Source organism: Notechis scutatus, chromosome 11 (genome assembly GCF_049901735.1).
Source record: "Notechis scutatus isolate UNSWTSFEM ecotype Mainland chromosome 11, rNotScu1.2, whole genome shotgun sequence".
NCBI lineage: Eukaryota > Metazoa > Chordata > Lepidosauria > Squamata > Elapidae > Notechis > Notechis scutatus.
Window position 1 is genome coordinate 8101912 of NC_142019.1, and position 15440 is coordinate 8117351.

General features: G+C 40.8%; 1 protein-coding gene across 4 annotated transcripts in view; it reads right to left on the reverse strand.

Annotated features, from left to right (window-relative positions):
* Positions 1-15440, reverse strand: part of MYO5A (myosin VA) — a 66900-nt gene that overhangs the window by 32708 nt on the left and 18752 nt on the right. For all 4 annotated transcript variants that reach the window (XM_026684114.2, XM_087972881.1, XM_087972880.1 and 1 more), the window contains 16 exons: positions 14002-14145; positions 13518-13599; positions 12752-12859; positions 11856-11962; positions 11026-11291; positions 10563-10644; positions 10148-10288; positions 9561-9686; positions 9158-9241; positions 7662-7820; positions 6063-6160; positions 5705-5791; positions 5505-5613; positions 3851-4062; positions 1986-2142; positions 153-392 (listed from right to left, as the gene is read on the reverse strand). In XM_026684114.2, the coding sequence (XP_026539899.1) occupies positions 153-392; positions 1986-2142; positions 3851-4062; positions 5505-5613; positions 5705-5791; positions 6063-6160; positions 7662-7820; positions 9158-9241; positions 9561-9686; positions 10148-10288; positions 10563-10644; positions 11026-11291; positions 11856-11962; positions 12752-12859; positions 13518-13599; positions 14002-14145 (2202 nt within the window). The remainder of the gene's footprint in view (positions 1-152; positions 393-1985; positions 2143-3850; positions 4063-5504; positions 5614-5704; positions 5792-6062; positions 6161-7661; positions 7821-9157; positions 9242-9560; positions 9687-10147; positions 10289-10562; positions 10645-11025; positions 11292-11855; positions 11963-12751; positions 12860-13517; positions 13600-14001; positions 14146-15440) is intronic.

The window sequence follows — 15440 nt, forward strand, 5'->3', positions numbered from 1 at the left end:
CACCACGGAAGGATAGAAAGCTGAGTCAACCTTGAGCTGGTAAGATTCAAACTGCCAAACTGCAGGCAGTTGGCAGAAGTAGCCTGCAGTACTGCACACTAACCACTGCGCCACCACGGCTCATTTAATCTGCAGTTGCACACCCATTTTACCTGGTCATCGATTTTACGCTGGAGTTGCATAATCTTGTTCTCCATGCCGACGTTGAGTTTCTTGTAGTGCTCTACCGAGCGAGCTTCTATCTTCAGCTTCTTCAGCTCTCTCTTGGCCCTCATGCGCCGTAGGCAGCATTGCAGGTAAATAATTGCCTTCAAAGTCCGGCGGTAGCGCAAGCGAGCCAGCCAGCCGCGCACATGTTTTTGGATAATGGTGGCCTTGTGCTCCCAAAGCATCTGCGCATTTAAAAGACAGGTTGAGCATCCTTTCCCTGAATTTCAGATCTCTGACTGAAATTTGCTACGGGGGACAATTAACTGACAGCACAGTGAAAATGAGTTGTGGCTGAGGTAAAAGTTATTGAAATAGAAAACATCAACGCTAAAACTAAGAAGGAAAAAATATTTCCTCCCAATTTATAGCAGTAGCTTGCTTTGCCAACCAAGGTTAAAATTATAAAATTATTCACGCCGTAGGTCGTAGACCAAACATTCGTGTTTTATAAATAACTCAAATATTGCTTCATTGCTTCATCTGAGTAGTGATAGATTCAGCTGATAAATTAAATTAAATCAGTTTGGTATTTTTAGTTTGTTCCTATATTACATAAAACTAATACTCAGAATCAATATAAAGAATTTAAACTCCCAAAAGGAGTACAGCTATTAGGAAAGATTCAAGATCCTTCATCCATCCTGTGACCACAAATTGTGATGCAAATTTTGATTTGCTGGCCAAGAACGCCATATTCTCTTTCAGTATATATCAGGAAAACAATTTGGAAAAGGCTGCTTTCTAATAGTACATTAACCAGCCTTTCTCTATTTTCATGTTTAAAGCCCAGCCACCTGAATATTATTTCTTATGCTTGAGTTACCCAGGGATACACAACAGCATATTTCCAACTACTATTATGTCATTGCTCTGTTCAAATGCTCTAGAAATACCTTGATTCGACTGTGGGTCCTCAGGCTGACACAAATAATCCCAGTAAATCCAAAGACTATTCAAGTATCAGAAACTTCCCTAAGTGCATTCGATTGTTTACAAAACAGCATCTCTAGAGTTGGAACAGCGGAGATCCCTGTAAAACTGTGAGCCTCCCAACAGAATCTCATTTGGGAATCTCCTTCGAACATGTGAACTGGTGAGTCAACTCTTCTTACAGGCCAGTAATTATTTTCCATACCAGTTTTTATAATCACAAGACAGCTGTTGCAAAAGCTTCCACAGGCAAAGAACATGCTATGCAGAATGAAATCATCTTTAATTACCGGAATACCATGGATATGTGTCAGAAGATCCATCAACACAACTGAATCACCTTTGAAATTCTTACAAAGCCACAAAGGGTCAGAGGCTGAAGTTTTTAAAAGGGTTCTACAATCTAACAGAACGCAGTGAAATTTCTCCTACAGAATAAGGTTTCAATTAGAAAACAGGGGAGCTGGTTTAAACAAGGAGGTATAAGAATGTGTCGAAACCCACGAAATATAAAATTCTGGATGTTGGTATGTCAGGAGTATAGCTATGTTTTTGTCAACAGCTAACCCCAAAGGATACTGAACAAATTGGAAAAGGGTTAGAAAGAATATCTATTATAGGTCGAATGTTTTTTGCTCATTTTGTATTATGGGATACATATTTTGCAAAGTTTTGCACCACTATTCTTCTCTGTTGGTCTGCAAGTGCGCTCATCTCAATCGTGAGAAATGGGCCCATCGAAACAACATTAAAGCATGTATGTATTCTACTGCATCCTGGAAGAAAGTATTGCTGGATCATAACTTTTGGAGAGGATTTAAAATCACAGCCAAGATCTTGCTTACCTTGTGATACTTCTTCCTGGCAATGTAGCCTCGTAAGTGGGACTGGAGAGTCACAGTAGCTGCTTGGATGTGCCGATACCGTTTGCGGGCAGCAACCATGCGCTGGAATTTCTGGATGACAGTGGCAGCTTTGGTTCTTCGTAAGAACATTGCAAGGCTGAGCAAGAAAATGGAGAAGAAGAAGAAAAGAACAGAAATGAATTCATTGTATTGGAATAAGTATCCTGCTGCATGGAGTCAAGGGATTATTCATAGTAGCTTCCAAGATTTAAATAGTTTTTACCAAATATTTTGATTTGACTTTGGCAACTGCAACAAAGACTACCTTTAGTATCTATTGCAGTCAGACTATAGCTCAGAGGCGTGGTGGAGGAAAAAGACACGTTGTTTGTTCTTACTCCAATTCTGTAGAATTTCAGCTTCAAAAAAAACCCTAAAGTAACAAGAATAATTTTGGGTCCTGCAGAAGCCACCAAGAGATTCTCCAACATGTTATTCCCTAGGTACCGTGTTCTTACTCTGCCTTATGCGGTGGGTTTCAAAAGCTTTGGATGATGACCTATAGTCTGAATAAATGGAATGGAATGTGTGGAAGATCTTGGGGAAGGAAGAGAAAAAAATGCTGCCTGGGAAACAGCCTGACAAGAGAAGGGGCTTATGGTCAGAAAAAAGAAACTTAGGGTGGACCTGCTCAAATTGATTAGATCAGGGGTGTCCAACCTTGGCAACTTTAAGACTTGTGGACTTCAACTCCCAGAATTCCTCAGCCAGCTTTGCTGGCTGAGGAATTCTGGGAGTTGAAGTCCACAAGTCTTAAAGTTGCCAAGGTTGGACACCCCTGGATTAGATGGTTAAAAATCGTGATGGGAAGCTTGTGAACTTAGACTTACAGGCTTCTCTTAATGTAGCCTTACAACAAAGCAGAATTAGCTCATCTAGTTATGTTTCCTGTCTAGTTTACGTGGGAGGACTGAAAAGAGGGGAAAGATAAAGATCTATCCTTCTATGCTACTCTCTCTGAGTTTATTTTGTATAAAGGCTCAGGAAACTTTATTAGATAAAATCTGGTTAATCACACGTTATTTTTGGGAATGTCAGTGATGCAGCAGAGGTTTACATCCTGATGACAGTTCAACTACAGAAGGCCAACGGCTCATCTAATTGGGCATCAGAGTTGCCAACCAAATGCCAACCAAAGAAATGTTCAAGAAATGTCTCCGCTTCCCATAGTTAGGATTTAGTCTTCGCAGCCCTTGAACATAGATGGTGTATATATGACTAGGAGCTACTAATATTTAGTTTCCATGATTTGTGTTTTGCAGCCTAGACCAAGCCTGTAATTAATTTTCATGCCATGCCCCTAATCAAATTAAAAAGAGTTCATTTCCCCTATATTATGCTCCACCAAGCATTCTACAATGTCTTGCTTTCCAAGCAGGCAGCAAAACAGAACGCGTGTGTCTTATGAATACCCAATTGCACGGGCCTACCTTTCAATACATAAGCCTATAATAATTTTATTTTCAGGGAAACTCAGCAGATAGCAATGAAACTATTTACACTAGATCAATAATTATAAACAATACTCCAATCAAGGAACTACTCAACTGACACAAACAAACGATAAATAACAACTTAATCAAGGAACCACCAACGCTGACAGGGCAAGCCACTAGTATTTAAAAAGAGAGAAACCCCACTCCCTTCTAGCACTGATGATGTTACCTAGTGGGGTCATGAAAGGTCTGCAAGAAAACAAACAAGCTCAGAGAGCGCCAAAGACCCCACAGTTCAACTCTGAGCTACATACATTCTCTTCTATCAAAACTATTTGCGGCACACCATCCTAAGGAAGATCAGCTTACCATCGTGCCTGGTATCCACGGACGTATCTCTGAATAGTGGTGGCTGCCTTCCTCATGCGCAGGTACTTCTTCCGCATCAACCACCCCCGGATCGTCTTTTGGATACGGATGCAAGCTGCTCTCAGTTTATCGGCCCTTATTTTTTCCAAATAAGCTACTTGACCAGCCCGGAAAAATATTTTTGTCTTCCCAAACTGGTACTTATCCTTGTCCTATTTTCAGAAGGAAAAGTATAATCAGTATCAGATCTGACCCACTTTGCAATATAAATAAGAAGGCAGAGTGGGTTCAATAATAGAAGAATTAAAAATATCTTACGACACCACGAAGGTGATATTATGCAGAAGCAGCAGAGTATATTAAAATATACTTTTTAAAGGGTCAAAACATCTGGATCGTACCATTCTATTTCTAACACATCATGATGATTTCAGAATGTTAAAAAAATTTAGGGTGTTATTATTCACTCTATGTTAGGGAATTCATTCTAAGCAGGTGCGGTGTTTCCCAAAAAGCAGGAGGGTTAAACATATATCAATATACCAAAGTGTCGAAGTTTAAAAGGAAGATTTAATTGGGAATCTAAATTAATTTGTCTAAAGGATTTTTCATTCAGTTTTGCTGCCATGGGATGAATGGATTTTCAATCTTATATATATGCTTACCTGAGACAAGCCCCATTGAATTCAGCATGTGGATGGACATGTCTGTATATATATATATATGGTTGCTTTGTTAGTCTCTGATTGTACTTTGATTTCTACACCCTGGGCAAAGGTCAGATTGCACGTGACACATTGGATTTTTCTAGTTGGCAGTTCTAAAAAATTTCCCAGGAACTGAAAGCAGTTTTGGGGGTGGGGTGGGGGGGTGATAACTCATTTGCATCAAGATGGAGGAGTCTTCATACAAAGCTATTTTCCTGATAAAAAGCCCCTTCCCTTCCTGTGCTATTCTTTTTTTTTTTAGAGGCATGGTGATAAACTAAAATGCTATTTGGATTATAGGTCATCAAGGCAAGTATCAACTCTTAGCAACCATATAGATAGATCTTCTCCGTGAAAAATGATGTCTTCATGTTGAAAGTGAGGAAACAAATTTAAAAATAAGTATCTCCTCCCCCTCTGTGCTTAATTAATGGATGGGTGGGTGGGTGGACGATCGATAGATAAATCGATATGGGTGGATAGGTGGATGGACGATAGGTAGGTAGGTAGAAAGATGTGGATGGATGGGTAGATGGACGATAGGTAGATAAGTAGGTAGGTAGGTAGATATGGGTGGGTAGACGATAGGTAGGTATGTAGGTATGTAAGTATGTAGGCAGGTATAGATAGATAGATAGATAGATGGATGGATGGATAGATAGATAGATAGATAGATAGATAGATAGATAGATAGATAGATAGATAGATAGGGATAGCTAGATATGGGTGGATGGATGGATAGATGAGTAGGTGGGTGGGTGATAGGTAGGAAGGTAGGTAGGTAGATGGGTGGGTGGGTGGGTGGACAGAGGCAAAGACAGATAGACAAGATAGATAAGAGCACACTGGTAGAGGAGACTGGAGAACCACTTTATTACCCATCCTTCAAATGACAAGGATCCACCCAGTGGGGGCTAGCTTTACAGGCATTAAAGCAGCATAACTACCAGAATCAGCTTTTCCAAGACATTCTTGCAGGTCTGCTTCCTGTCACCAAGGACATCTTTCTGCTTCATCAGGACACGGTAACGGCTGAAGAATTCTTGATAGGTCCACCTGGTTTCAAGAGGCAAGGTGGCATTAGCCGGTCAGAAAAGACCTTCGAAATGCAAGCCGTATCCCTACCTCTCCTGCATGACGCACTCACCTTGAAGGGAAACCAGCTGCGCTGATCCGGATGGTCTCTAGCACTCCGCAAGCTCTCAGCTGTTGTACGGTCCGCTTTTCGTCGAACCTACATGTGAAGACACAGCACCGAGTCATTCATGACACGAGTGTGATCACAGAACGGAAGTTTTTATTGTGAGGGAATGGACGAGTTGCCCAAACAACAGCAAACAAAAGATGCAAATAAAGTCCTTGACTTCCCAAATGGCTCCAGCAGAGATTTGTTGGTGCACCCAAGCAAGACCATAAATTACCATCAAATGTTTGGGTTGTTGTTGTTTTTTTACTCTAGCACAATATACGTTTAGAGGGCAAATATGACAGCATCATGGACTTACATAAATGGAAACTTGAAGTCATTTGGTTTAATGCACCGCACGTAGTGTGGCGTGGTGGCATTGAGGGTCTCCATCAAGAGATGCAGAGAATTTCTGAACTATAGGAAAGATCAAAAAAAAAAAGGAGGGGAGGAATTGTACATTTTTTTCCCTTTCTTTTACTTCTCCATGCAGCAATTTCTGCAGCAACAACTCGCATAAATGACAAGTCATTTGCTATGCAATTTTTTTAAAAGCCAGCCTGCATCTGTATTCATCACTGAAATAAATCCAGATCAGACTTATGCCATGGTCCAAGAAGTACAGGTAATCCTCGCTTAGTGATTGTTCAAAGTTATGACGGATGTCCCCAGAGCTATTTATGGCCCGTTTTGGAAGTCCTGATGGCCGCATGGTTCCCCCACATGGTCACATGATTGAATTTTGGGTGCCAGACAACCATCTCCTTGCAGCATCCCATGGTCACATGACCATGCATTTCAGTATTTCGGGGTGGGGGTGTTTTTAATAACATTTCCTTCCAATTTCTGGCAAAAAAAAAACCATGCTCATAATGACCGCCACACTTGCTTAACAATTATGGTGCTCTCTTAACAATTCAGCAGTAAAATAAGAGCATAATAACATCGTCATCTTAATGTTGTGGTTCGCCGGCAGCCTGCAGAGCTGGCAGCAGATCGAACAGTGGGGAGGACCATGGGCCAGTCCGGGAGTCTGGGGAGGGCTCGGACGAGGGACCTGCGTCCGATATAGAGATGGGGCCAAGGCCATCTGAGAGTTATGTGCTGACTTCGGAGCCTCCAGAATGAGACAGCAGCAAGGAAGAGGAACAAGGGCAGCCTGTTACCGGTACACGCGTGCACAGAGCTGCCAGAAGGCAAGAACAGTTAAGACAAAAGAGGCGACTCGGGAGTAAGGCTTGGAGGTGATTGGCCCTCCCATAAGATATGAAGGAGGAGCAAAGGGACATGAGCCTTTGCAGGAAGCAACTTTGTTCGTACTGGTCGGTTGGAAACTTGAAGCTCTGGGTTGAATTTGTACTTCGTTTGGTATAACTAAGTGGAAATTTAATCGTTGGCAGCATTTCAAGGAAGATAAAGGTGTGTGTTTATATCAGACTTATCCTGAAGGACTTTGGCAGACTTCCATGGGACTATTTACATACTGTGGGAGACTCATTACGGGCTATGAATGATTAAAATTCACAGCCATTGAAATAAAAAAGGGTTTTGGAACTAATGTGTGTTTGTTGGTGTCTCAATAAGCCTTGGTCAGAACACTTAATGACCACCACAACTTATGAACATAATTCTGGGCTCAATTGCAGTTGTTAAGTCAAGGATTACCTAAATCCTTAATTGAGATCTTTATAAGACTTTATTAGAGAGTGCAGCTGCATTGGCAAACTAATAGCCAAGGAAAGATCATTTTAAAAAATGAGGTAGACTGTGGAGAAAAAATTCACTATTTCTCCACAAAAGGTTACAGTAAATGTTTCTTTTCCCGTCTTCCATCATCACGAGGGACAGCCCTGAGTAATGTGAGGCTGCACAATCCACAAACAGCCCAGAACAGAGAAATGTAATATGTTCCCTTTACCTGATGCCCCACAGTTTTCTTGTGTTCCTTGCTTGCTTGGGCCATTTTTGACTTAGCTGGTTTCACGGCCACTCGAGACAATGGGGTACGACCGGACGGTGTGGCTGAGGTGGGACTGATGGCCTTCTCCACTCGAAACAGCTCAGGCAGCATCTTAAACTGATTCAGACACAAGAGTTTTTAAAAAGGACATCTCTGAATTAGGAAAGAGAAGGTTTTCCCCTGAGGTAACACAATAAAAAGGGGAACCAACGCCAAAAGAGATTATCATTTGTGAGCTGGTTTTGTTACGTTCAAGATGCTTGTAAAAATATGACAGTTTTGCTGTCAGGATTCTGGCAGACACCCCAATTAAATCATGAGTCTCGAGCCAAACTTCCAAAACTTCAAAAGGATTTATTGGGAGTTAACATATCTGGCACTGCCTGGATGTAGCCAACTCTGAGACACATAATTAATTGTCACCCTTGACCCTGGTTTTCCCCAGGTGTATCATAATTCATATTCTCCAATGAGACACATCCATAGCCAAGAGTCATCAATCATGTTCTCTAGTTAGAATTTTGCTGGCAGAGAAACTACAGTCATCTAGTTACTATCTTTGAAAAACTATTTATGGAATGCACTCTCAATTTCCAAGCTGCCGCACTGCTCTTTCAAACCCCTTTCCCCCTTCCCTTTCTGTTGGCAACTCTAAAAAAGACCATAGAAATATTTTATGAGTTAACATTTTGCTTTATAAAGCATGTTAATTTAAATGAGCAAAAGAATGTAAGAATTTCTAGATTAGAGCAATGGCGCAGTTGGCCCAGGAGTCTGTGTCACACCGAGGCCAACCCGAAGCATCCGTAAAACTTACTGACAAGGAGAATATGGTGATGCAAGACCTTCTCCACTCTTCCCACAGAGCGGTTATCTATACTGCTTAACTCACTCCAAGCGTGCTGCAGATGCGACATTCCTAATCTCTTAGGCTTGCGTCAGACCAAAAGTTGATTTCAAATCATGCAGCCGCAAACAGTTCAAGACAGTCCTTTTCCACCAAGTAAATGTTGCGGGGAAACGGTCCATACGTTGCTCAATCTAACAGTTGTGAAGTTTGATACCTAGTACTTCTCGCTCCCTGTTTCTTTTGCCTTGTGAATTTTGAGAAAAACTGGCACCTTCGCTGAAATACAGGACAATCTTCCTTCCATTAAAGAAGAGATTATGGGAAAAGCGCTTAGAAGTCTGTAAGCTTCCAAGAAAGTAACCCAAATCAGACAAGGAGGAGGGAAGTAATCTTCCTTTCTGATTTTTAATTATGGACTTAAGTTTCCTATAATATGATCAGGAAGGAGTAGACAGTCCCATCGCATCTATTCGTTTCTGTAACTGGCTAGAATCATATCCTGCTCTTCTCTAGGAGCTGAAATCAGAAATGATGATGAAAATTCAGTCTTTATAGGATTGGGATGGTTAAGTGAAGTGGCAGGGAGGGTCATTTCAACACTAACCTTACTTGATTTGAGAACATTGATCTGTTCTTCATAGACAGTGTCTTTGTTTTTTTCCAAAAATCCTTCGCACTGGTACTCCACCTGGAAATGCAAATATCCAGTTTTACCAAACAACGGCTGTTGTAGTAACAGTATGGAGTCAGTGGCCCAGAAAGTCTTCTGCTTTCAGAGATTTCGAATTTCAGATTTAAATTTATAAGCTTTGCCAATGGTTCCGACTAATAAAGGAAGCCATCATACTCAACGCAAAACATGCTTGTTTTGTGGAATTGCTTGCCAAATATTTCTGCCTAAAGAACTCCTCCCAAATAACAACTGCAAAAAGAGGTCTTAATAGACCAAGACAAGTACAAGAAAAAAAAGTAATATCCACACCAGCCAGGAAACAAAATTCCCTTACCTTATCGGCAAAGTGTTGAATGATAAAAGCTTTGTTGGACAATCGGGGTTTCTCAAAAAGCGCACTCTTATTCAAGTGAGTGTTGTATAATTTCTGGGCCCAGCTGTTGTCTGAACCTTTGGGCATCTAGAGGAGGGAAAGACGGGGAGATCACATTTCTGGTGGGAACACAGCCATGGGGGGAAAGAGTAATCACAGAAAAGTTATCAATGGTGCCCCTGAGAAAGGGAGAGATTATTTCCTTTTTTTCCTGGGCAGGAATTTTGTAACGTTTTTTAACCGGCTTTTAATGTGGTGCACAGGGGAGCTGCGCAACCCTTTGCTATCCCAGAGAGTTTATTAAAAGAGACACATGAAATGACCCTTTGCAAAACTTAGCCACTGCATTCAAATAACGGGACTGGGAGCTTATGGAAGCTGTGGATTGGCAGGAGCCCTGCAACTTGCAGAACATACCAACAGGCAAATTGTGCCGAACAAGATGGAAAAAAATGTCTCACTAAACCGGTGGGGATATAAATTGGTATGTAACTCTTTTCTGCTTTGTTCTGAGGAAATTATTCTATAGGGAAATTTGGACTACTTACCTTGCATTCCTCATCCAGCAAATCCAGAATTCCCATTTTGGCCTCGATGAGGTTAATGCAGGGCTGATTGTCGTAGAAATCAATCAAGGTCCAAGGAATTTGTTCCCTCATGTATTCTTCTTGCTCCAACTTAAAAACGTGCTGTGTGAGAGGGCGGAATACGGATCCTCAGGGCAAGATTACAGTGACTGACTTTGCATTTTGTGTTTTTCCTGGGGCTTTAACGGTGATACAGAAATGGAAACAGACAGCCTGTTTTGCCAGATGCAACAGATTAACGTAGCTATCCCTCTAGAAAATGATAAAGACCTTCTTCTGAACCACTAATCCAGAAAATCTGATTATCAAGTGGATAATTAAGCAGTGGGTAGAGAGCAATACACCCCCCCAAAAAACCCCCAAGTTTCTTACTTACCATATTGAACTGCTGCTGTAATTTCTCATTGGCGTAATTTATACAGAACTGTTCAAAGCTGTTGATCTCAAATGTTTCAAACCTGAAAAACAAAATCAACTTTCAGCATTTCTTAAAAAGTATTCAACAAGCCATTGGCATGGCTGATGTGTAAAAGCTTCCACTGAATTATTTCAGCTCTATTAAAATGGAAAGGAATGGCAAGACCAAAACAAACAAACAGAAAAAATATTTGCCCAATGTCTACATTCCTTCCAGGAAAAAACAAAAAACAAAGAGTCCTTCTCGATGTAAGCTATTTTGTTTTGTCTATTATATAATCTGATTGCATGAAACTTCAAGATACCGCTTCAGACAAATCTATCAATGAAGGAAAATAATTGCAGCTCAAGGTTGAATCTATCATTTTTTTACTACTCTACTTGAAATAATTGAAAAAAATACTGAGACAGAAAGCACTCACCCGTAGATGTCCAATACGCCAATAAAAGAATGCTGCTTCACAGTGGACTGCAAAGCTTTGTTCACATGATCTACAATCCAGGTAAAAAGGTTAGCGTAGATATGTTTTGCAAGAGCGTCCCTAGCATTGATAGCCTGCAGCTTGGAAATCGGCTTGATGTAGGTCTCTGTGGCAGTAGCAAGCTTTCTGTGGCAAAGCCAGTGCGCCATCTGCTCGTATTCCACTCCCATGAGATCGCAGAAGATCCTGAGGGGTTCGTGTTTAGGCTACAATGACAGTAGGAGTTGAAAGTAACATGGATTCCTATCTGGTCATCTAAAAATTTTCAAGCAGCCAAAATCCTCCCTACCATCGTCTTCTTCTTTTAACGACTCCATAACCCCTTGCGGGGGGTGGTTGTCAGGGAAACTGAATGGAGCTGAGCGTTTACTGGCCGGATGGCCTTCCTGTTGCCAATGTGGAGTTTTGTTCGGCAGATCTATTCTCAGTTGTGCCCAAAGACAGAAATGTATCTGCCTCTACCTAGGATCGAACTCACAGCCTCCTGATTGTGAGGTGAGAGCTCCACCACCACACCACTCAAAATCCTCCCTGCCCATGGCTTAGATTTAAGGAGAGAGTTCTTTCCATTTGGAAAGATGGAATATCTGAAGAAAAATGAGAAAGAATCTAAAAAGAAAAATAATAATAATAATAATAGAAGAAGAGATGGGGGGAAATGCAGCCTATCTCCATGTTGGCAAGACAACTGCAACACAAATACACAAGGAAGAGTAGAGAGGTTAGACATGTTAATGGGATTGAGAATATTTAAGTATTTTGGAACTCACGGGTATCGTGCAGCTGTCAGCATCTCGAGATGTGAAGGACACATTGCCCAAGTGAAGAATAGCAGCAAGGATTTGGAAAATTCCCATCTGACAGGACTCAACAATTCCTGTTGTATTGGGGAGGGGAAAATTTTAAAAAAGTTACTTTGTATAACAACAACCTATTAAGTACCTAAGCAAGACCAATACAAGGTATAACTAACAATAAGGTAACACTTCATCACTGAGTGAGGGAGTCACCCTTTTATTTTTATTTTTTTACCAAAAAGGCAAGAACTTACAGCCACATCCAGTATTCAGACTGTAGACTCCCACTTGCAAGAGATGGAAATATGTTTTTTTGGGGTCATCATAAACTATCAATGCTTCTATATCCCTACATAATCCCCCCCCTTAATATTTGCCTTCTTACAAATGGGTTTTTATGCTAATGTAATCACATTTTTGAATAAAGTAGATGGCTACAGCATTTTTACAATTCAAAGCAACGCACCAATATTGTCATAAATGTACACTTTTATTCTCTAGCAAGGCATATGCGTTTGGTGAAAGAATTTGGTGAGTTTTGCACCAAGCAATAAATGCAACAGCCTTACAGTGCTTCAAATCTTATTTTTCTCAGAAAGTCAGCTGCTCTTCGTATCCCTGCACAGAAAGCTGTTTGTCACTGAAACAGACATCTGCTGCTTCTCCATTCCTCTTTGGTGCCTTTGAGATGTCAAATAGCAGTTAGCAACTCTCCAGAACAATTTGTATTTTGCAAACTGTTATGCTCAGTAAGTGGAACCTTCTCTTAAGCAGCTATTCATCCTTTTAGGGTTTTTTGTTCTTTTTGCAAATAATAATATTCAACAATAGTTATCCTAAGTGAAGCCTTTGAAGAGTCATGTACTTACCCAAAAGAGTGCAAGCCCGTCGAGTGTTAAGCATTTCCTTAGCGTCATCAATCCCGTCAATAACTGGGCTTCTCCCTTGCTTTGTATAGTGAAAATAGCCTGCATTCCCTATTTGAACAAGATTGACATGAACTTGAATATTAGTAGCTTGAGTTGGTAGTTGGTCTGTTGGTTTGAGTTCCAAGCTTGGCAATTGGGTTGCAAACGTTTCATCGCCTTTCGAGGAGACACCGTCAGTGTGCTTTGAATTGTGCTCGTCTGATGATGCCTCCTCGAATGGTGACGAAAAGCGCACTGACAATGTCTCCTCGAATGGTGACGAAATGTTTGCAACCCAGTTGCCAAGCTGGGGAACTCAAACCAACAGGCCAAAAACAAGATTATTTTTTATAACAAAATGCACTTCAAAATGCTGTTATGACTTTCATGCAACAGTCAAATAACTGCAGCCAAACAAATTGACTATTTGTTCATTATTAAGAATTTATGTCCCTTGCTTTGTAGGCTGAAATTACTAAAAAAAAATTTAAACTAGACTCTCTTGGAATCAAATCCAGTTTATATTCAAACTTCAAAATCAGAGATTCGATGCAGTCAGAGGGATCAAGCAAATAACGATTTCTCTTAAATTATTACTGACATTGGTAAAATGTTTGGAATATGCAGTGCTGGATGCACATGGAAGACAGATGAGCATTAATAGATAATAAAAGTACTTTATTACAAGTAAATGACAAAATGTGGTACAACAGTTACCGTTACATACCCAATCTTAAAGCTTTAAATTCAGGCAATGCCGCAGAAGCACATAGCTGATAGAAGATATGATAATTTCTCTCTTCTTCCGCCTTTAATACAAACAGATTTTATTTGACATGAACTAGCATGTCAGTGCTGACTCTTAGCAACCACACAGACAGCTGTCTCCAGGAACAAATAAACTATACACAAATACATACTCAGAAATAATATATATAGTGGATGAATTTCCTGTATGGCACATACTATCCTGAGAAAGTTTTGACTAACAAACCCATAATTTGTTCCCTGCTGAAAACTTCCACCAGTTTTTGAGACTTCCTCCGGAACAATAGATGTATAGATACTTTCTTCCTTAAATTAATCATTTCCACTCTAGATTGCAGTGAGGAAAACCAACAACATCCCACTCCAGATATAACCAGCCATGCACAGTTTTGTCCCCCAAATCCCCATTATGCAGCTTCAAAATAAGGCAGAATCCACTTTACCTGGAACACCACTCTCGATTTTTCTAGGAGGTAAGTTCTCATGTTAGCACCTGTGATTCGATACCGCTTATCGAAACCAATTTCAATGTACTTCCCAAAGCGACTGCTATTGTCATTTCTCGTGGTTTTAGCATTGCCAATAGACTGTGAAGAAAAACAAAAAACAACCCAGTCCAATTATAAATGGCACCTTAAGAAATGCTTCTTTCTCACACACATGGGAGAGGATGCCTCTTGTAAGATTAGGGTTTTCTTAGAACACATGTACATATCCAAAAAGAAAGACAGACTACATCATGCTTGAGAATTAATGTTTTAACAATTGCCAATTTTTAATCATATTAAAAAGCGAGGCCTCTACCCCTAATTTAATCTATACCATGTCTCTGGTTAACATATTCAGATGCATAGTGTTGTGGTTCGCCAGCAGCCGGTGCAGATGGCAGCGGAATCGGACAGTGGGGAAGAACGGGGACCAGTTAGGGAGTCTTGAGAGGACTTGGACGAGGGTCCTGCATCCGATGCAGAGATGGGGCCAGGACCATCTGGGAGTGGGGTGCTGCCTCCAGAGTCTGGCAGCAGCGAGGCAGAGGAACAAGGGGAGCCTGTTCCCAGTGAGCGTGTGCGCAGAGCTGCTAGAAGGCAAGAGCAGCTGAGACAAAAGGGGCGACTCGTGAGTAAGGCTGCGAGGTGATTGCCCCTCCCATAAGGGATAAAGGACAGGCAAAGGTAGAGAAACCTTTGCAGGAAGTAAAGTCGTTCTTTCAGTTCAGATTCATTCTTGAAGCTCTTGGTACTTTGGCTGGTTTATTTTCTAGTTCATTTGATACTTCTGTTTTTGGCTGCACTTCACAGAATTGAAAGGTGTGTGCTTATCTTGGGGGGACTGTTTGAGATTAATTCCGGCTGGGAATGAAAACAATTCCCAGCATTGTAATAAAACAGGTTTTGCTTTTAAAATAAATGTGTGCGCAATTACGGTTTAGGAAGCCTGGGTCAGAACACATACGATATTACTAGGCACAAGCACATCTATTTTGTGTAGGCACAGAGAATTGTTTTACTGTGTACAAGATAAGTATACACTACCCCAACAGACTTTCTTTCAGAAAATGCATCCATATATTTTTGTTAACAATAACTGCATGTTAGTGACAGTGCAGCCAACACCCACAAACATGGACTATTTCATTCTAAGATTGAATCAGAGGTTTTGTTGGAAGCTGAGGGTGGAGGATAACAATGATTGCATTTGTACATCACCAGGGATGTAGTGAAGGGATTTGCACAGGCTCAAAAAAAATATGAATGCGTATTTTAAATTATGATGGCTCAGGATTTCTGAGAGTTGAAGTCCACAGGTTTTAAAGTTGCCATAGTTGCTCACCCCTGTCCTATCAGGTCAGGAATCTTTATACACCTAGAAGGAAAAGTGAAAA